Source organism: Cariama cristata, unplaced genomic scaffold (assembly GCF_000690535.1).
Source record: "Cariama cristata isolate BGI_N322 unplaced genomic scaffold, ASM69053v1 scaffold14693, whole genome shotgun sequence".
Lineage (NCBI taxonomy): Eukaryota > Metazoa > Chordata > Aves > Cariamiformes > Cariamidae > Cariama > Cariama cristata.
Genome location: NW_009607933.1, coordinates 19450 through 41031, shown reverse-complemented (window position 1 = coordinate 41031; position 21582 = coordinate 19450). Strand labels below are relative to the sequence as shown.

The window sequence follows — 21582 nt, the reverse complement described above, 5'->3', positions numbered from 1 at the left end:
CTCTGTGGGGCAGGACAGGGCCTGTCTGACCTTGCCTGAGCGGCCCCCAGCACATCTTCCTGCCCCGGAGCACTGAGGCCTCTCTGCCTCCCCTGTCACTCCATCGGGGAAGGCCCGGTGCCCTTGTTCCCTCTCCCCCCATTGTCCTACTCCTGTCCCCAGCCTCTCCCTGGGGAGCAATTGAGTGCTCTTCCTTTCCTGTTTGCATGGGGAAGGTGCTGTGGTCTGTCATCTCCTCTCCCGTCCAGCTGAGAAGCCCTAATGCTCCTCACCTCTGTGCCCTGCGGAGCTCTGACACCCTTCTGGTATCCAGGGCAATCTGCATATTCAGCCCCACTCTGAACAAAATTAGAAGACTGACGCCCCCCCAGCTATTTTGGTGCTTGTACTGGGAATACGAGTGTCCCATGCTGGCAAAGGGCTCCCCAAGTGATGCAGAAGTTAGCCCCGAGTAGCAAAGTGCTCCAGTATAACCAGTAAATTTTGCATCCCTGCCACAAACAGGAGTGCTTGCAGGAGCCGGCAGCCTGGCCTCTGTATTCTGCTGGAGATCCAGAAGCTCGCTGGTTGCAGCTGGGTTGTCCGCGGTGGCTGTTCTTGCTTCAACTTGTTTAGCTTTTTGCACTTTATCCATTAATAGCAATTCCTTCATGTTTTGGTTGTTCGGCTTCCAGCTCATTCCATTAATCATGCTTTGCTGCCTCTTCGGTTACTGCTTGGTAATTTATCATAACTTGCACTTCTGTGTATTTTAATTATCACTGGGATTTTTTCAGCCACTTTTGTGGTTTGTGTATCATATTCTCCAAAGCATGTATTTTCTTTTTGACAGCTTATTGGGAATGAGAGTAAACAATGTTTATGATGTGGATAATAAGACATATCTTATTCGCCTTCAAAAGTAAGAACTTCTTTAAATTTCTTTGTGCTGTTACTTTACATATGAGAACTAGATTATTTTTGTGTGTATGTAATTTCTCTTGATGGGTATGTGACTTTTCTGACTCGTTTTCAGTGAAATTCTATTACTCTCTGCTAAAATGCAGTAATTTTTACCCAGGAGGTTCTTGGGAGATAGCATATGAAGTGTGAAATACTGCAAAAATATCCAAAAGGCCAAAGATGTTAGTGTAAAAACACGCACTTGTCATGGTTTCTTTTTATGGGAGGGAAGAGAGGAGTTGGAGGCATGAAGAGCAGCACTTAGTAAGTGATCCCTGTGCACAGGTGAAATGGGAGGTAGGGCTCGTGTCATGTCACGAACCTGTCCGCTCCAGTGGTGTCTGAGATGGACCCTTGCTCACCTGATTGCCTCCGCTTGTGTCGGAGAATTTTTAGCTCCATTGCTTGCCAGGCTTTTTGCTTGGCCAGATTATCGGTAAACTTGAAAAGTGGATGTGCTTTCACTCTCAGCGGCACTATTTGATGGGCATTACCAGTTTTGGCAACCGTGTTTTCTGCGGATGCTGTGCCGCTGGTTTGTGGTGCTTTGGTCTCATTCCAGTGCAAAGTGGCGTGTGGTGGTGGGGGTGGCTGCTCATGTGCCGAGTGATGAGTCTTTGTTTTGTTAACAGACCAGACTACAAGGCCACGCTGCTGCTTGAATCTGGTATACGCATTCACACGACGGAGTTTGAGTGGCCAAAAAATATGATGCCATCTAGCTTTGCAATGAAGGTAAACTAACCTACAGTTTGTTTTTAATAAGGTGGCTGGATATCAGAAAGCAATGGTTATATTCTGTACTTGGAGACAGAAGAAAATAGTGGAAGGATTTGCCTGGTGGATCCTGATCGATCAGGTGACTGAAGACCAGGGAAGAACAAATGTGGACCTGCGGTCACGTCGTTGATGTTCAGTGCCTGAAACAATAAAAGTTTAAATTTATGAAGATATTAATCTGCTGGACATTTTCTGGGCCACCTAGACTTTTTGGAATTTTACTCCAGCAAAGTCCTTGTCATTCCAGTTGGATTGTGCAAATTTTTAGGCCCTGGACGCAGCACCCTATGTTAATAGAGTCCTGCTGTTCAGTCTGCTGGACTTCGAGGGTTCAGATCTTGCTGCAAGCGGTTAGGCTGTGTGCCTGCAGGTAGATCTGCAGGGTTGCAACCTGAGTGCTGACTCACACGGGTCTGCTTAACCCACTGTCTCTGGATGCGGCCTCATTGAAATGACTCGGCAAAGATTCTCCAGGGTGGCTTTCCACATCATGTATGGATGCAGGGATAATCCCAGTTCTCTTTGTAATATAAACCCTTTGAATTTTAACTAGCTGTTTACTTGCTGAGCTAAACAAATAGCAGTTTTTAATGGCACAAGTGGCTTAACGTTAAGAATGTGGAACAACTGTATTATCTATAAATATCGAGGTATTCTTTGCTAAGAGCTGTCTTGTCTCTGTGTTACCAAGATCAGCATTTTTACCCTTACGATATTCGGGTTAAGTAAGAAGTGGTGAGAGTCACAGGAGGGATCTATAGCTAAGAATGTATTTCAGTATAGCAGGTCTGTCTGCGTCATCTCACAGAGATTTTCTCCGTTATTGACAGTGCCGTAAGCATTTAAAGACCAGAAGACTTGTCAGTGTAAAACAGCTGGGTATAGACAGAATTGTGGACTTCCAGTTTGGAAGCGACGAAGCTGCTTATCACCTGATCGTTGAGCTGTACGACAGGGTGAGTGCAAAGCTCGAAGCGTGTCCTCTGTAAGCAAGAACGTGAGTATGGCCTTTGCCGATGGTTCTCTGTGGTGTGCTCGCAGGGTAACGTTGTCCTGACGGACCATGAATACGTCATTTTAAACATTCTGAGGTTTCGCACAGATGAAGCAGATGATGTCAGATTTGCGGTTCGGGAACGATACCCAGTCGACAGTGCAAAAGCACCTGCACCTCTGCCAACCTTGGAAAGGTAATTGCTTTTAAATGGTGTATATATTGGAATAAACCCAAATTACTTGAAACTGAAAGGCAGCACATCTTTGGGTAGTCTTTTCACATATTACAGACTGTTTTGCATTTCTTTTCTTAAAACTGAAAATGTTTTGTAGGTTCTAAGCAATACAATGTAGTCTTAAAACGCGTTGTTCTTTGGAAATGCATTATCTCCATTATCTTTCACAGGTTAACTGAAATAATCTCAAATGCACCCAAAGGGGAACAACTGAAGAGGGTTCTTAACCCGCATCTTCGTAAGTAATTGTGTTTTTATTAGAAAATGAAATAGGGTCAATATGCATTATATTTACATGATGCTGAAAATTTGAACAACATCAAGCAGTCTTTTTTTTTTCTTTGATGTTGTTCATGGCAGTCTGCTTTTATGTATGTTTGAAAGACAACAAAAAACCTAAGCCTTTGAAAACAGTAGATATTTTTGATTCAAACCAACTGCACAAAGAGATGAGCCTTGCCATGATCCTGCAGTGATGAGGACCTGAGAGTAGCTCTGTTAGAGCTCTGACTTGATGCATTTTGCCCAACGTCTTGTCTTCAGTGGCACCGAATAGGACACGTAAGTGTAAAGTCAGGGCAAGGATGTTGTTAGGAAGTGGTTGGAGGATGCCAGTGCTGCCAGTCCCTGGAACAACGACCAGTGTGGGAAATCCAGGATGCTTGATATGTCCATCTGGGTGTTCTCTGGTAGCCTTGCAAAGCACCCTGCGCCCTGGTTTTCCTGACCACAGAAGCAAGTTTGACTTGTGTGACACGGTCAGAACAAGTTTGGTTTATCCTCCTGATTTGGCAATGTTGATCAAGCAGAGGATTGCCTGGCAGGTACCCCTGAACAGCTCAAATCACATGGTTTGCAGACCCAAGTATTCCTTTTCCCATTTCGTGATTCTCTTTTTCACCACCCTTGTCCCTCTCTTTCTTCACCCTAGTCTCCTCCTAAATAAACAAACTGTGGCTAATTACTTTCCCCCATTGGTACCAGTTTTGCTATATCCGTACTCGAATTTGGTATTTCTGATACTGTTATCTAGGTAACCTTGGCCTTATATAGTGCTTCTGATCTGATTACCCAGGCGCAGCTGGCCTGGCAAGGCTCCACTCTCTAAAAGATCCACAGTTCTTCCCTTCAGTTACCGTGTGAGTTTGGCTGTTTCTCACCCACTCCTCCTTAACCACCTGTGAAACCCAGCCATCCCTCCTGCCGCTTTTCTAATTTTTGCCGCTTCTCATGCTGGTAACCGTCACGTCCAGCAGTTTCTGGTGTTGTCTCCTGTAGTTCCTCGCATCCTGTTCAGTTAGCGTAACCTTGGACCAGTGCCTGCTCACCAGCCCTGTCATGAGCCTGCAACCTTAGTAAGCACACTGATATTTTCCCAGAAGAGTCTCAGTCCCACCAGTTTTACATTTTAGAGACTTCCCGTGACTGATCGGCAGGCATCTTTGTATCTAATAGCTTGGGTTGCATTTTCCTTCCATGTATTTACCAAGTCTCTTGTTGAACCTGTATGAACTTCTGCCATCCACAGTGTTTTTGTGGTGAGGAGTTCCACATGCTTGCATCTCACATGAAAAGTCACTGCCTTTTTTTGTTCTGAAAGTCATCTTGCCAGTTTTACTTCGTGCCCTAGTATTGGATTTGAAGAGAAGGTGAACAGTTGCTGCCTATTTACCAACTCCGCACCGCTCATTTTACAAGTCTTAGTAATTTCTAGGCTGGCCCGCCCACTGCATAGCCTGTGTAGTCTTTCCTTGTACAGACTCTGTTCCTTGCCCTTCTCTGTGCCTTTTCTAGATCTACCTGTTTTGAAACGGGGTAAGTAAATGTGGACATAACATTCACAGTGGAGGCGCGCCATGGATTTATACTGTGGCATGATTTCCCTTGTTCTGTTCGCTATTCCTTTCCTGATAATTCCCAACGCACAGCTTGACTCTTTTGTGTTCGCTGACAGTTGAGCTTTTGTTTCCACAGGACCATCTGTTGTTAGGTCTTGCTCCCAAATAGAACTGCTCACTTGGGCATACGCATAACTCTTTCCTCATGTAAATCGTTTTATATTGTTTTACAGTGAGTTTATGTGTCAGTTCTTTATCTAATCACTCACTATTGCTCAATCTCCTCCAGTTCTTCACAGCTGGCTGTTGTCTTTGTTGCTTAGATGAGTTGTGTTTCATCAGTAGGCTTTGCCCCTTGCCCTTTGTTCCCCCTTCCCGGGCCAGTTAGGTGCCTGTTGATCAGTGCAGGCCCTAGAGTAGGTCCCCGTAGAGCTCAGCTTTCCTCCCCTCCCTCCAGGATGCAAGCTGACAGTTTATACCTCCTCCCTGTTTACTGTCTTTCAGCCCCATTCTAAGCCAGGCAGGGGCTATCCTGTTATCCAGCTTTTTTTCCCCCAAGAGCTCTGGGGTGGGCTTTGGTAAATGCTTTCTGGAAATCCAAGTCGACCTTACCTATTTGACCTCCCTTGTCTTTGTGCTTTTTAACTGTCTTGTAGCGTTATGATGCAAAATACAAACTGCTTGCTCTTCTGTATCTAGTGCAAAGCTCTCTGCTAGTTTTAGTCTTTAGGCTAAAAACAGTTGATAGTTTTCTAGTCCCTTTTTAAAATTACCGGCGCATTAACCTCCTTGTGCCTCTGCTGCTAAGGCAAAAGAGATGTTGCAAGCTACAGTTAAGTTTGACATCTCCATCCCTGAATTCTTTTAAACACCTGGCTGAGTACTGCACGATCCCGAGGATTTGCTGCTGCGGCAAAAGAGATGTTGCAAGCTACAGTTAACAGTTTGGCATCTCCATCCCTGAGTTCTTTTAAACACCTGGCTGAGTACCGCACAATCCCGAGGATTTGCTGCCGTTTGTTTTGCCTGTTGCATCCATCGCCCCTTCTGAGAACTGGACTCGAGGCAGATACTCTGACTTCTCTGTAGAGAAGCGTTCCGGCCAGAGCTTCCCTGTGCCCCTACACTATGAATGAAACTCAAGATACTAATTTAATTTTCCTGCTCTTGTCGTATCTGAGTGTTCCTTTTGCACCTTGATCGCTTCTTGAACCTACTGATTCTAGTAGGCTTCCTGCTTATGATATACCTGTAAAAGGCTTTATAATTAATCTTGATGGGTTGGGGTTTTTTTCAGATTTTCTCAAGATTAATTTTGATGAGTGTTGCTGTGTTTTACATTCACCTGCCAGAGTTTGGTCTCCCGTTTTCCACAAGGGACACAACTTCAGATAACTATTTGCTTTTAACAGTTTCTCTTAACCTGATGTTTAGTCATGCCAGCCACCCTTGGATTTTTCTGTTTAATAAGTGGTATGCATTTGTTCTGAACCATCAAAATAGCATCTTTAAATAGCCTGCAGGTTGCTTGCAGACATTGCCTTTTATTGATTGTATTAATTTCTTTCCTTTTAAGAAGCTTCCTTGCTTTATGTAATCTTCCTTTTTGAGCTGAGAATGCCTGTAGGAGATTTCTTGGGCTTTTGTGGTGCTAGCGTGGATCCAGGTAAATTTGAGTGTCAGCCTTGTACCATGACATGCATTATATCCAGCCAGCCTGGGATGATTGAAACCTGATTTAGCGGTCTGTATCCAGCTTTCACAATCTCTTGGCTGTCCCTCTGCACGTTAGGGTGGCCAGCAGCCCTGCTCAGGCAGTTAATACTGTAGCCCTAATACTTGTCCCAGATTTAGGCCTGGGTTTTCATTCCCATGGGATTGTGCTAGTTTTTTTCAAGCGTTTATCTTGTTAATTTGTCTGGACACTTAAGATTCTGTTCACCTACTCACTACATCATTCTAAGCTTGATGCAGCACTGTCCCAGTGGTTGATGTTTTTCCTTCCTTCATGTTTCTGCTTTGCTTGTTCTCAGTTTAACTAAGAAAACTTGGTTTTCCATGGCCCCATCTTGTTTCTTAGTCTTTAAGGATCTTTGCAGGAGCTTATATCTGTTTTCCTTTGCTCTTTCTCCACACCCTGTTCAAATGGGGCTGCATCTGTTCTTTTGTCGCTTGTTTGACATTTGGCTTTGCCAGTTTTTTCCTAGTTCTTTATTTGAAGCAACAGAGTTTGTATGGCTTCACGTTTTGTAATACCTTATCCCAGGCCAGGCAGTTTGCCACCCTTGTTGGGTTTCTGACACTCTTCAGCTCAGAGTCTTTCCTACCCACTTTTAAACATGAGGGTTGCGTTCCATTTTGGCCAACATGAAGCCCATCCTTCCTGTATATCCTCACTCTATCCTACACCTCTCCCAGTTCCAGATGAACCTAAGCATCCTTAAATTTCTAAGAACTCATCAGCCGTGAGCTGAGACCCAGGTGCTCCGCCCAGCCAGCGAGCCTTTCTGAGAGCGCCACCGTGGGAGTCCTGATCATCTGCTCGCTCTGGACTCTGCCTCCTGAGTTTCAGACCACAACTGCCTCGCTCTCCCCAGCCTCTCTAAGGATTGACTGTAGTTTCACGGCCATGACTTGTTGAAATACTTCTTATCATTTCAGTGTGAGTACAGATTTCAGTGTGAATGATTTCTACAGATGATTCTTCGTCTTTTTTTTTAACAGCTTATGGAGCCACTCTCATTGAGCATTGCCTTATAGATGCTGGATTTTCTGGTTATGTCAAAGTAGATCAGCATATGGAAAGTAAAGGTATGTAGGAAGTAATATTTTAAAGGCTGTACTACTTATATGATAATTTTTATGTCCGTGTAGTAGTTTTTCCAAAGAGATGAGTAATCCTTAAACCTGTACTTTTGACCATATGGTTATATGGTTTCATGTTTTTAGGTTGGGGACCAACCTTGTTCACATTAAAACATTAATTTATTGGAGATAAAACATCAGACTCCTCCTATAGGAGGAGGTTTTATAATGAGATACCACCTTACACACAGGTGAACTGTGGCTATGTGAAGAGACGTTTTACAAGAATCCTGTATAGAAGAGTTAGCGTCAAAGTCTTCCTTTATCTATAGCAAACACAGTGGGGGGTTGATAAAGTAGCAGCTTTACGTTTACTGGGAAATTATGGATTTGGGTAGTAAAGTCAGAATGGATTTTTCTGTCATCTTACTTTTCTTGTGTGCTTTATATTCGGCATCAATCAAAAGGATTTGTTACTTCCTACTTCATTATGGTGCTGTAATAAATCACCTTTGTAACAAACAAGTAACTTCTCACAGCTGCTGGTTTATGTTGTGCCTCTGCAATTTTATTTTTATAAAGTGCTAGGATTTGTGTGGTCTCTTTTTTTTCCTGAAACTTGAATAATTATGTGTATCTATATAGATATTTTTTTTTAATTAAAAATTCCCCAAACGTAAAATGCGTACTGAGGCTCCTGTTTAAAATGAACAGTAATTGCTGTAGTGAAGCACCAGGGGTAAAGGATATCTGCTCTTTTATTTTTGAGACATGCTAGAATCTTACTTAATGTGGTAGCTTGGACAGATTGCTTCAGGCACGTAACTGGAAGAGCAGTTGCCTGGGCCTTTTGTTGATTTGCTGTTGTGCTGTGTTTATATTAAAATATCTTTCTGTTCTAGGTCTTTTAAAATATTCCTCTCCTCCCCCCTCTCTCTTTAGAAAATATTGAAAAAGTGCTTACTGCTTTAGAGAAAGCAGAAGAATATATGACACTAACTGACAACTTCAGTGGAAAGGTGAGTCTCAGTTGAGCAGCTTGGTTATTGGTTATGCAGGATCTGCAGAATTAAACTGGTAGGCAGGCATTGTTCAGCACATGCTTGTTCCTGGTGTTATCAGCTACAGATTTTATTCTGTGAGCCTGGGCTCCAGGTGGTGATGGAGAATAAAAATTGCTTCCTTGCACTAGATGTGCAGCAATTAAATAATTTACAAGCAGATTATGTAGGTCCTATGAGAATTGCACTGGTGCTTTAATAGCAGGTAACACTGTTCTGCACATAAACTATGCATTTGTGTGACAAGCTGTAGGATAGTGCTGAGGTTTGTAAAAAGGTTTGTTTTCACCTTTTTTTCTGGAAGAAGTTGGAGTCAAGACAAGCAAGCGGTCAGGGTTTTAGTCAGTCAGTTGCGTTGCTTCTGCCACAAAGTCTCCCTGCTAGAATGATTTACTATCTTATGCTGATCAGTAGGGTAGCACCTAAAACTTGCTGCCTTGCTAAGATAAGGAGTATCCTTTTTGAAGACAAATGCTGATGACGTATTTATGTATTCTTTTAGGGTTATATTATCCAGAAAAGGGAGAAAAAGCCAAGTCTGGAGGCAGATAAACCAGCAGAAGATATCTACACGTAAATGTTTGAAGTATTTATTTATTTTTCTACTAGTCTGCATAACATAAATTAGTTTTCAGGTGATAATATCGAATGTGTATTTTACAGATATGAGGAATTTCATCCTTTCTTGTTTTCTCAACATTCAAAATGTCCGTACTTGGAATTTGACTCATTCAATAAGGTACAGTGCTTTTGCTGATACTGTACTTAAGTGCTTTAATTGACTGATGCTAAAAAGAGTGATTAAAACATAGTGCAGAAGTTGTTCGTGAAAACATTGGAAGAGATGATTGATTTTATGGATAAATGTTTTATGCAGCCAAGGCCAACTAAAACAGGGCCTTTAGGCTACTGCTGAGCAGTGTTGTCTTTATTAACTCCTGTAGCTGAAGCACGGCATGTGGCACTGCACAGAGGTGTGTATCGAACCTGTAAGGAAGGTGGCTGTTATCAGTCCTGGTCAAACGTTTTGCTACTGGAGAGTTCAGACACTGAGTTATCGCTGGAGGCAAACAGTCATGTCAGTCTTCCCATTTATACTTTTTCTGGTTACTACTTTGAAAGCTTCAGGCACCTGATTTGATATTTCCTTAGGTGTTGTCCTTCCTGGTCCTTGACTCATTAACATCTGAAATCATTAACTGCGTGTTGTTCCTGACCTTGATCTCCAGAATTCCTGTTTCATTTTCCTGCCCAGCTTCTGGGCTGAATTTCTATCATCTCCTTCACAGTACTGATGATATAAGCAGCCTAAAACCTTCCTCTTGTTTTGTATTAAGCACAGTATCTGGCAACTGGAACACCAGGAGCCATTCTTAGTTTTTGGGGGTTTGGTTTGTTGGGTTTTTTTTAACTGACCTATTGAAGCAGCAGAAATTCAGGGCAGACAGCTCTATGATTGCAGTCATTTAATCTGAAGAGCACACTGTGTCAAACAGCAGCTTCCTTTTCACCATTTCTTAGCAAAAAATGTGGGTCACAGTTTGGCCACTTTTTTCTTGTGCATAGCCCCTGGTTTGCACTGAGACATATCCTTGAGTGTCTTGCTGAACACATCTCATGCGAAGGTAAAATGGAGGAAATTACTCAACCCCGTTTTAGCATCTGTCTCCTCTTTTAGTGCTTTGCAGCCACCTCTCTGGAGCGGAACCTCCTCTGCCTGCTTGTTGCTGGTATGAGATAGTGCAACTTGGAGATTCTTAAAACTGATTTTCTCTTGCAGGCAGCAGATGAGTTCTATTCCAAGCTAGAGGGACAGAAAATTGATCTGAAAGCGTTGCAGCAGGTATGCTCTCATCCAAGACTGAGGCAGCTGAGGTGGCTCTCTGAGCTTCAAATGCTTCATTTGGTTCTTGTAGCCTGCGGTGAGGGAGTTGTCGTTCCTTATTTTTGCAATGGAAATGCTGAGTCAGTGGTGGTCAGGGAGTGGATTTCAGTATGTATAAGGTAGCAGTTGGTTCTGCTTGGAATACAAGTAGTAGCATTAACAACAATATTTTTGAGACTCGGCATCTCTTACGCTGCTGTATTTTTCTATGCTGGCATGCTCTATTGAGTGTCTTGCAGGGACTAGGTGATAAGATGCTGTTTCTATTTATATTTTTCCATCTTGCTTATTTTTGAAAGGAAAAACAAGCATTGAAGAAACTTGAAAATGTCCGTAGGGATCATGAGCACAGACTAGAAGCTCTTCAGCAGGCTCAGGTAAGACTGAGATTTTTATTTTTTTTTTTAACTAAGAATATATGTAATGTTTCTTGAAGAGTTGTACCTGCTGGTCTCTATCGCTACGGTCAGCGTTAGACCCCAAAGTGAAGCCTCCCGTTGTCAGTGAGCACCCTGTAGCCCCTCAGGGAGCCTAAGCCTGCCCAGCATGGCTCACGCGTGCTTTGTACCTCGTAACTTGCCAAATTTGCCAAAATTTGCTTGTGCTGCTCTGCTTGCAGGAGTCAAGTTGGCCGTTGTCCTGTGCGATCACTTCAGTGCCATACTTGGATTTCATCTCAATATTAATTACTGCTTTTGGTTTTTTTAAACTATTGCTGCGCGTGTGTTTAGCTTCAATGGGTATAAACTTTTTTCTTTCCTTAAGGAAGCTGATAAGATGAAAGGAGAACTTATAGAAATGAACTTGGAGATTGTCGACCGAGCCATCCAGGTGGTCCGTAGTGCGTTAGCCAACCAGATAGACTGGACGGAGATCGGAGTGATTGTTAAAGAAGCTCAAGCCCAGGGAGACCCCGTTGCAAGTGCAATCAAAGAATTAAAGCTTCAGACAAATCATATCACAATGCTGCTGAGGTAAGTACATGGCAGATCACCTGTGCCAAACGCTGACTGTGTGAGCTGCATAGGAGACGGGTATCTTTTTAGCTTGTGCATTGGTATTTAAATCGTTTGGTTTTTCTTACAGTAGCACGAAGAGAGCAGTTCTGTGAGCAGAGAGGGATGCTTTCTTTTTTGCTTTCAAAAAGAATAGTAATTTGGTGACTGTAATAGCTTTTGGTTTAGTATTTTTAGAGTCTGTCTGACTATATTGTAAAACATTGGAAGGTACCCTAAAGCAGTATAGGTCCAAAGCTCCAGTCTGTCAGTCAGCAGTTAACCCTCTCTGATTTACTCTTCTTTGATCTAAAATCCCCATGAGATCCTTCCCCTTTGGATGCTGCTGACTGCTGACGGCGCTCCAGCGAAAAGCTGGTGGTTCAAGATTGCAGCTGTTGAGAGCTGCAAGTTTGGATGCTGGTTCCTGTAGAAGTCCTGGTGAGAGAGAGCTGGCAGGGAGGCAGTATTTGGGGTGTCTTTAAAAGCCTGATCTGACACTGTATCAGGATGTTAGGGAGAAAAAAAGCGAGGATTTCTTTTTTATAGCTAGAACTTTTGGTGTGAAAGCTGTAATGTGGCCAAGTTAGTTTGTGAATTTTTAGTTACCTCATTTTCAGAAATGTTAGTGTATAGAATAAACTTGTTTTCAGGAGTGAGTTCTCTGTTGGCAGCTGGGTCATCAGTCTCTCTTCTCTGTCTGTTTTAGTTGTGAGTAGTGATCACTTCGCTGATCAAACCACTCGGTCAGTCCGCCAAGTGTTGAATCATGCATCCTTAGTACAGAGGACTATGGAGATGTATTTTCCTTTATGAAGAACATTATTTTATGCTGCTCCACCACCTTTTGCTACACAGACTTAGTACAGCTGTATCGAGCAGGATTTAATGTCCTGGTGAGACGCAAATACAAATCCAGTTAGCGTGTCCTCAGCATACCTCTTTGAAAACAGTGGAGCAGGTATTTTTTGAGGTTTTAAACCACAGCATTGCTGTCCTGTTCAATGAGTCAGTATGACGATGTAACTGTTCACTTTTCATGCGGTGATCATGCATAGAATGTCTTGTATTTCTTTTACTTTATGAAAGCAGATCTTCAGAACTGTTCTTCATTTTTAAGTCTAGATTTTTCTGTAGGTTGATAGCATGGATAGGCGTCTTTTAATGGCTTTAAACTGAAAGAGGGAAGATTTAGATGAGATATCAGGAAGAAATTCTTCCCGGTGAGGGTGGTGAGGCAGTGGCACAGGGTGTCCAGAGAAGCTGTGGCTGCCCCATCCCTGGAAGTGTTGAGGGCCAGGCTGGATGGGGCGGGCTTGGAGCAACCTGGTCTGGGGGGAGGTGTCCCTGCCCATGGCAGGGGGTTGGAACCAGATGGTCTTTAAGGTCCATTCCAACCAAACCGTTCTATGATTCTGTGATAGAGTAAATTGCCTTGGAAAATTTCACTTCCTTGGATTGGAAAAGTTGGGCTCTTTATCTTCTACTTTTGTTTTCTTGTTTCCCTCAAACTTTGGCTGACTCCGAGACATAAATGGACTTGCATGTAAGGCGTCCTGGGGCCTTCCGGTGGCTGCACAGGGAAAACAGTTCAAGGGTTCCTTAGGCCATTTCCAGTCTTCGTAAGAGAATAGAAGAGTGCATTGCACTAAGCATAAAAAATAACCAATTGTCTTGTCTTAATTATATGATACCATGTGTTTTTAGGAACCCATATGTGTTATCTGAAGAGGAAGAGGAGGAGGAGGATGCCGATTTAGAGAAAGAAGAAACTGAAGAACCAAAGGGAAAAAAGAAAAAGAATAAAAACAAACAGTTGAAGAAACCTCAGAAAAACAAACCATCATTAGTTGATGTTGATCTTAGTTTGTCTGCATATGCCAATGCCAAAAAGTAAGGTTTAACAGTAAATGCGTGCTGTGCTTTGGTAGTGGAAGTTTCTATGTGCTTGCAGTTGTTAATGATAACATCATAGGAAGGGCTCTGTGTCTATCTTGTTAAAATTAAAAGTTAGAAATTGAAATGGGTAGCTTGCCCTGAGGTCTAGGGTGTGCACTTTCTTGGTCCAAAACCAGCATCTCACTGTTGCATAGCAGCTAGTCTCTGGCTATCACATTGAGTTAATTTTGGGTACAATTCTGCACAGTGACGCATGGAACAAAATGGCTGCTTTTGCCACACGTTAACCCAAACACAGCGCTCTGTCTGTCTGAGGAGGGGCTTACTTCATCTGCCTGCTTTTCTCAGGTGAAGACTAAGCCAAAGATCGGGGCTAAAAAAAAACTCTTCTCAAAACTGAATGCTAATGGCAAATGTAGAGGGCTGTGATAAGTACATTCTGAAAATGAGTGCTTAATAAATCTGCTGGCATTTCAGATACAAACAGACTTGTGTTTCGCAGGTACTATGATCACAAAAGACACGCAGCTAAGAAAACTCAGAAGACAGTAGAAGCTGCAGAAAAGGTATTTTTTTTTCTTTGTTTTTAGAAGATATTTAAAAGCAAAGTCCCTATCACTGATATGTGGAAAATCCTGACCTGCTCTAAGTAGCCCTAATGAGACATGAGAACTGAAACCAACCGACCAGGTTTCCTTCTTGAGCTTTTAAGCTGACTGAACAGAGGATTGCGGATCCCTGCTGTATCATCTGGTTTCCACCAGCTGCATTGTGAACACTTAGGGCAAGTCCTTGCTGGAGATACTGACAGACCAGTGCTTACAGAGGCAGGAGTGGAAAATCAGTGGAAATCCTTACAATCAAAGAGCTGATAATCTCAGGGGGCAGCTATCTAGGGTGCAAATTTATGAAGATTTTTAGGGCAGCTATCTTACATGTGCAGGAGGGGAATGCAGGCCTGTGAAGAGCTGTCCTACTGTTCAGTTAGCAATTCTGTATTCCTGTGCTGGCGGATTGCGACCATGCTTTCTGTCTAAACAGGCATTTAAATCGGCTGAGAAGAAGACGAAGCAGACATTGAGGGAAGTTCAGACGGTTACCACCATTCAGAAAGCGAGAAAGGTCTATTGGCAAGTACAGTTTCGTTGTCGTTATCTAATGTGCTGTGAATGTGCGCAAATTAAGAACAACTGCGTCAGGCTGAGTTTTCACTAGCTTAGAAGTGGAGCTAATTATGATTTCTAAGTGCTACACTTTGTATTGAGTCTCCTTACAGCTGCTTCTTGAAGGTGTTGGCCTGATCCTGTTAGTGTGTTTGCCCGGGAGAGTTCCCGTTAGTGGACGTGGACTTGTAGTTTAGCTGAGTTTTTTTGCTTTTAACACAGCTAGGAATATGGGCTTAGTGAAAATAGGGAACTTCACTGTTACTTTCTGGCAGCTCAGTATCTGAAATAGTAACAGTAGATTTAAAAAACCAAAACAAACCCCAAATCCCAAAGCTTTTTATAGTCTAATAATGGAATTATTAAAAATAAATAGGAGGACTTTGTGGTGATGGTTTGTTGTTTCATCTCAAAATACTGTTGGCAGTGATGTTGTACCATGCCTTGTTTTTATGCCCCAGGCGTATGAATGGATGTGAAACTGTTTGCAGTGCCTTTTCTAAGTTGTAGATGCTAAGATGGATATTGTCAGAGTTTGATATAAAAAAACACCTCTGTAATGTTCTGTTAGTTCCAGGTGGTTTTTACACAATGGATTGCTGTAATTTGGCAGGTTTGAGAAGTTCCTGTGGTTCATTAGTTCTGAGAATTACCTTATTATTGCTGGAAGAGATCAACAGCAGAATGAGCTGATTGTAAAGCGGTATCTTAAACCAGGTGAGTCTGAGGAAGTGGAGTATATCGGTTTCTCTCTTATTTTCCAATTTTGTAAGTGCGCAAGAATAGACAGGGGAAGGTCTGTCTGCTTTGTTCTTAAGTTGGGTCTTAGGTAAGAGGGGACTTTGGTGGTGAGCCCTAGAGACTGTGTGTGTGTGTTGTCCGTGGGAGGTCTGCTGTGGGAGGCTGGACCCTCCAGCGCTGTGGGATAAGAGGAGGTTGGACAGATGCCCATCAGGAGCAAAGGAGCTGATTCTCCCTGGAGCAACGGGGATGGACTAAAAGGTTTCTGTATCCTCTTCCCATCCTGCTCCTTGCAGCCAAAATAGCCGTTTCCAACTAACGTTAGAAACCTTCACCTTAGCTCGAGTGATCCGTGTACTCACCATGTGTATGACTGATTCGAGTCACTTCTTTTCCAGGGGACATATACGTGCATGCCGATCTCCACGGAGCCACGAGCTGTGTGATCAAGAACCCGTCAGGTACCTTGCGTGGGGCTGATGCAGGGACTCGTAGAAGCCTGGGCGCACTGTGAACTGGCAGTCGCTGTATTGCGTGTCTGAGCCCCGCCCGGCAAGCTGCCTTCCCCCTTCGCAGTGGTACGCAGCCCCAGCAGATGTTTTCCTTGGGATGTCAGAGGCATCAGTCCTTCCAAGATCAGGTTGTCACTGACTGCTGCCACTTCCCAGCCACAACTGGCTACTTGCAATTGCTCAGTTTTGCTCCTGGTGGGAAGGAGCAGTGGAGATGTGCTCACAGAGACGAGCGTTAGTCGCTGGCCGAGGCGGTGGTACAAGTGCTTGCTGCTGGCCGCAGGGACTGGAGTCCTGCTGAGACTTTCATTGGCGGCGTAAGCGGTTTGGGTGCTGATGGAAGGTGCTGATCTTAGCCTAGAAATGTTAACGTGGTGGGATGGATCTTGTGGGAGCCCAGCTGTGTAACCCCTGCCTGTGCCCCGTTCCTGGGAGGTGCTGGAAGTTGGCCTTGCGTTGTGAGGAGCAGAGTTACTGCTCCCTTGTGGAGCTGAGCTGAGGACGGAGCAGTGGCAGAGCTGGCTCCAGCCTCTGTTGGGCAGCTGTGAAGAGCAGCTGCTGATGCTGCTTCTGCTCTGTCCGTACTGCCTTCAGGCTTAGGCAGGCCATGTTGTCTCTGCCCAGTGGCCCTGGAAAGCACACAGGCTGGATTAGGGCATGTGTGGAAGTTGGAGGATTTGATCTGTTATGCTTGGATCGCATTCACTGATGTGCTGGGTGTTACTTTGTAGGTGAACCCATCCCTCCACGAACCCTGACGGAGGCGGGCACGATGGCCCTGTGTTACAGCGCTGCCTGGGATGCCCGTGTTGTCACCAGTGCTTGGTGGGTCTCCCACAACCAGGTAAGGACACTTGGGCGTGAGCTTTGCGGACAGAACATCTGAAGGAATTGGTGTGTGACTGCAGACAAGGTGTCTCTGTCGGGGAACTCATGGAAACTTGTAGAAACTTGTTCTCTGATACCACTCCTTGTGGGTTCGCCCTGGCTTAGCCAGAGTTATGCGCAGGAGTGGAGGGGTAACCTTTGATATGATGTGAACATGACAGAGGAAATGCTGCAGGCTTGGCTTCTGACTAACAGAGGGGATGGACTTTTATTGAAAATAAAGTTTTTGGGTTTTTTCAGTTGGGCTTCCAGCTTGTGTATTAACTGCAGTCTGGCTGTGCTTCCCGTCAACTCAAGCATAAGGGTGTAGACATTACATTAAACTGAAAGTCGCAATGCCTGTAGCGTTCTTACTTCCTGAATAACCCAGTTACTCGCCCAGGATTTCTAAAATGTAGTGCCAGTGGTGTGTGATTGAATTGAAATGTCTCTTAGGAAGATACCCTACAAAGGACAGGAAGAATCCCTTGGATCCAGAGTCCTGCAAAGCTGTTCCCATAAGTTAAAAACGCGGCTTGCTTGAACGTTGCTTTTGTTAGTGCTGTTATTACACAGCGCTGGCCGCCTCTGACAGTACTCTTTACAGTATATCATGATTTTTTTAGGTTTCTAAAACTGCACCTACAGGAGAATACCTCACTACTGGAAGCTTCATGATCCGAGGTGAGACACAAAGGAACAGTGTGAATTTGACGTTAGGCATTTTGTCTGAAGATGCTGTGCTGTCCTGCAGTGGCACTGCGGCAGCCGACCGATCCCGCTCTTCTCCTGAAAATCTGTTCCGTCTGGTTTAGACTGAATATCGGGCAGCTGCAGCAGCACTTCTTGCTGAGCCCTGGACAGAAGATCGTTAGCTAAACTGCTTTTGAGTTTCTCCTGTTCTGTTGTCATCCAAAAGACAGAACAAGCCCCAGTGTAATTTTTTGGTAGCTTAAAGCCTCTAATAAAAATTAGTTTTGAAAATACATCAGGTAACGTGCCTGTTAAAACCTTCTCATGAGAATCTGCCTTTGTTTTTCAGGGAAAAAGAACTTTCTTCCACCTTCATATCTGATGATGGGCTTTAGCTTCTTGTTTAAGGTACAGCTTTATCCGTGCAGCTCCTGCTGGCTTTTGTAATTTGGTTTGAGCTGTAGGAGGCTTATTTTCTGGTTCTTGCTTATCAGTATATTCCCAATGGCTTCTTTTCCCACTGGGACAAATCCCATAAAACACTGCTCGCTGAAAATTACTCTGCTTTCATTTCCATTTTTCCCCAGTTTGCACTGTCTTCATTTAAAACCAACAGACGCTGTGAACATTACTACCTCTGCTGGGTTTTTATACCAGCTGTGTTTGAAGCATAGGCGTGTTTAGGGAGTCTGCTGGTTGTGCAGCTGTGTGCGTCTCCTCGCTAGCTGCACTTTCTAGGTTGTCAGACTTGGGTTTAAATGTGCTGGTTTAGTTTTCTTGCCTTTTGAATGGCAAAAAGCGTTCAAAGGGAAGGTCTAAAGCTGAGTCAAGTGTTCTCTGAATGGACTAGCGAACGTCGCTGGAGCTGGTACTGCCCTAACGTAAAGGTGCCTCTGTTGTTAGGTGGATGAAAGCTGTGTTTGGAGACACCGAGAAGAAAGGAAGATCAAAGTACAGGATGAGGATCTGGAAACGGTTTCCAGCAGTGCCAGTGAACTGGTGTCTGAAGAAGTGGAGCTGTTAGGTACAGTGGATGTGACTGGGGTCCAGTGCACGCCGCTGACAGACGGGACTGTTTGGGGTTTGGCATGTAGTTCCCTGTACCGGGTTACGGGTCGGTTTGGTGTTTCTAATGTGAACTGTGTTTTCCTTGCCTGTGTGCCCCAGAAGGAGGAGATAGCAGCAACGAAGAGGAAAAAGCAGAGTGTCAGGAAGCACCAGAGGATGTGGAAGCCATGTCGGAGAGTAATCGTGATGAGGGCATTGCCGACCTTGACCAGGGAAGAGTAAACACACCTCCTGCACCCGAGGCTGACTCCGAAGAAGATGATGGAGAATCTGAAGATGAAGTAGAACACATGGAGTCAAAGAGCGAAGTGAAGGAGGAAGAGGTAAATTACCCAGATACAACAATCGACCTGTCGCATCTTCAGTCTCACAGGTGAGTGAAGAGGCAGCTGTGCTTATCAGCAATGTGGGCGCTTCGGAGGATCCGTACTGTTAAAATGCTGCCAGGACAGGGGCTGTGATGAGTTGCCACCGCTTCTGTTGATGCTCAGCTCTGCAGGCTGCCAGAGCGCGGGGCAGCAGGCCTCCACTGCGGGAGTACTGCCATGCTGCGTACCATTCCCTGCCGTTTCCCTGCACGGCTCTTCTTTGTAGGCTGCTTGCTTTGGACCCCCCTCCTGAAGTGTCTGGCTCTTTCATCACTGCTATTCCCTGTTTTGGCCTAAGCATCCCTCAACCACCACGCCCCGATTTTGCTCCTCAGAAGATCGCTGCCCGCATTTTCTTTTCGGAGCTGTTCAGGCCTGAGAAACTGAGTCACGAGTTGTTTCTGCTCTGCCAAGCTGGTGCTGAGCAACTGCTCTGCACGTGGTTGTGAGACGAGCTGATCTCCCTGCTGTCCCTGAAAGCAGCACTCCTTAGAGGGTGTAAGGAGCTGGGATTGAGTGGGTGGAAATGGACAGCTCTGCAGGGAATAGCAGGGCTGTGTGCTTGGGAAGCTGAACATCAGGGGTTCCTGTACCCAGGCTGTCGTTGTAGCTTGTGTGTGCACGAGACAAGCTGGCAGAGATCTTGAGGACTTGTTTTGTAAACTGAATCCTGGTATTGCTGCCCTTTTCTGTTCAGCAAAGTTGGGATTTTCAAGAATTAAAAAGCTTAAAGTGGTGCAACCAGGTTAGCCAACGACTGGGCTGTGGTTGAGCCGTTCTACACCTGTTGAGCTCCATTTCAATCTCCCCACAGATCCCTGCAGAAAATCATCCCCAAAGAGGAAGAATCCAACTTGGTAAGGTCCCAGCTCAGATGTTTGGCAAAGAGCAGTGTGAACTGCTGCTGGACATGGTGTGCTCTAACTGCGTTTCACTTCTTAGAGTGACAGCAAGTCCCAGGGGCGAAGGCATCTGTCTGCCAAGGAGAGGAGGTGAGAGCCTCTTTGTGTTTGCAGTGAGGTGCATGCCTCCGCCCCATTCCCTCTGCCAGGACCTGGGCGCAGGGCATGTCGTACACCTCCCAGTCTGGGCTGGTCCGTTCCCATTATCCGTCCTCCCATTTCCAGCGTGGGCCCTGCCTGTGGGATGGCGGCCGCTCCTGTCCTTCGGGAGTGCTGGGTGGGAACAGTTTCTTGCGTACTCGTGGGCTCGAGAGGTTTTACAGAGGAGGGGTTGTTTCCAGTGTTAGGTGCCTCGGGTTCCCTCGTGGCAGGGAAGCAGGGTGGTAATGCTGGCAGGAGAGCAGCAGCCTCTCTTGTCGCAACAAGAGGCAATGTGTCAAGTGATTATTTTCCTTAGAGAAATGAAGAAAAAGAAGCAGCAAAACAACTCTGAGAACTTGGAGCCGCCTGAGGAGAAGCAGAAAGAGACGGAAATGCAGCCTCCCCCTGCTCCCAACGCCAATAAGGGTGTGCCGGCCCCTCAGCCCATCAAGCGGGGCCAAAAGGTAGGCAGGGACCAGGTTTATCCACGGGTTGAGCTGTTCCCATGTGAAATGTGGACAGAAATTCTAGATTTCTGTCAGACATCCATGGCTGCCTGATAGTTTTAGACTCTTGATGGTGCTCTTAGTGGTTTCAGGATGATGGTGCTGGTCTGGTAGCATAGAGCACGCTGAAACCACTGTGTCTTGGTTACTGGTGAACTGCTCTGAAAGACGTTCAGGAGACTGGGAAGGAAAGTGCATCTGGGGTCAGCATCTGGGTGTTTGTGGATGCAAAACTCTGCAAAAGTCATTGTTTCTAAAGCTGTCGGTGTGTTTTCTTCTGCAGAGTAAAATGAAGAAGATGAAGGAGAAGTACAAGGACCAAGACGAGGAGGACCGGGAACTCATCATGAAACTGCTGGGGGTGAGCGAGAGGAGTTCTGCCTTCCCTTGCGGGGCAGTCGCTTGGATCGCTGGCTCTGACCACCTCTGTGTGTAACCTCAGTCTGCAGGGTCAAACAAGGAGGAGAAAGGGAAAAAAGGGAAAAAGGGAAAGACAAAAGAAGAGCCAGCAAAGAAGCAACAGCAGAAACCCAAGGCCGTGCGTCATGGTGCTGGAGGGGGCAAGGAGATGCTCCCAGCAGGAGTCCTGCTGCACGAGTCACAGGACCCGGCCCTGGAGGAGCAGCAGGATGAGAAGGTGAGCAGCCCGCTCACTTCGCCTCTCCTGTCCTCACCTCTGTCCCTTCTGTGGCTCTCCTGGCACCGGGTAGCTCTCTTCTGCCAGGGAGGCTGAGCACCTCTTGTTGGTTTTGGGGCACTGTGGAGAACACTGTGCCTAATGGCACGGCTCTGGGAGCCCCTTGGTTTCAAAAAGCAGTAAGAAACCCCTGCGGCAGTCTCTGTGCACCCTGTGTTCCCAGCACAGCCAGAACGAGGGCTCGGAGGAGTACCGAGCCTCGCCAGGCTGCCGAGGAGCTGGCTAAGTCAATACCTCCCACTCGGTGCAGCTGAAGTGGAACCGAGTGCTCTCCAGATCCGTTGTGAGTCAGCATCTCCGAATCACAGCCCCTCTCTCTCCTCCCGGCTTGTCGCGTACTGAGCAAATTAGAGTTTTGAAAGAAATACGCTGCCTCCCACCCACATAAAAATGCTCTTCTTACCTTTGTTTTAAAGTAAATTACATTCTCTTTGCAGTGAGAATGTGGCTTTCTGTGTACTGCTGAGAAAAGGATTTATTTTCTCCA

General features: G+C 45.2%; 1 protein-coding gene across 1 annotated transcript in view; it reads left to right on the top strand.

Moving 5' to 3' along the window:
• Positions 1-833: 833 nt before the first annotated feature.
• NEMF (nuclear export mediator factor) overlaps positions 834-21582 on the top strand; it is a 23349-nt gene continuing 2600 nt past the window's right edge. Inside the window, exons 1-27 of the mRNA XM_009696939.1 lie at positions 834-901; positions 1575-1677; positions 2553-2678; positions 2764-2912; positions 3125-3192; positions 7517-7603; positions 8540-8616; positions 9161-9231; positions 9322-9397; positions 10439-10501; positions 10843-10920; positions 11309-11517; positions 13246-13431; positions 13940-14003; positions 14479-14567; positions 15214-15317; positions 15740-15802; positions 16585-16697; positions 17347-17404; positions 17763-17821; positions 18317-18437; positions 18581-18854; positions 19664-19706; positions 19792-19841; positions 20209-20356; positions 20682-20759; positions 20841-21035. Coding sequence (XP_009695241.1) covers positions 843-901; positions 1575-1677; positions 2553-2678; positions 2764-2912; positions 3125-3192; positions 7517-7603; positions 8540-8616; positions 9161-9231; positions 9322-9397; positions 10439-10501; positions 10843-10920; positions 11309-11517; positions 13246-13431; positions 13940-14003; positions 14479-14567; positions 15214-15317; positions 15740-15802; positions 16585-16697; positions 17347-17404; positions 17763-17821; positions 18317-18437; positions 18581-18854; positions 19664-19706; positions 19792-19841; positions 20209-20356; positions 20682-20759; positions 20841-21035 — 2811 coding nt within the window. The 5' untranslated portion in view covers positions 834-842. The remainder of the gene's footprint in view (positions 902-1574; positions 1678-2552; positions 2679-2763; positions 2913-3124; positions 3193-7516; positions 7604-8539; positions 8617-9160; positions 9232-9321; positions 9398-10438; positions 10502-10842; positions 10921-11308; positions 11518-13245; positions 13432-13939; positions 14004-14478; positions 14568-15213; positions 15318-15739; positions 15803-16584; positions 16698-17346; positions 17405-17762; positions 17822-18316; positions 18438-18580; positions 18855-19663; positions 19707-19791; positions 19842-20208; positions 20357-20681; positions 20760-20840; positions 21036-21582) is intronic.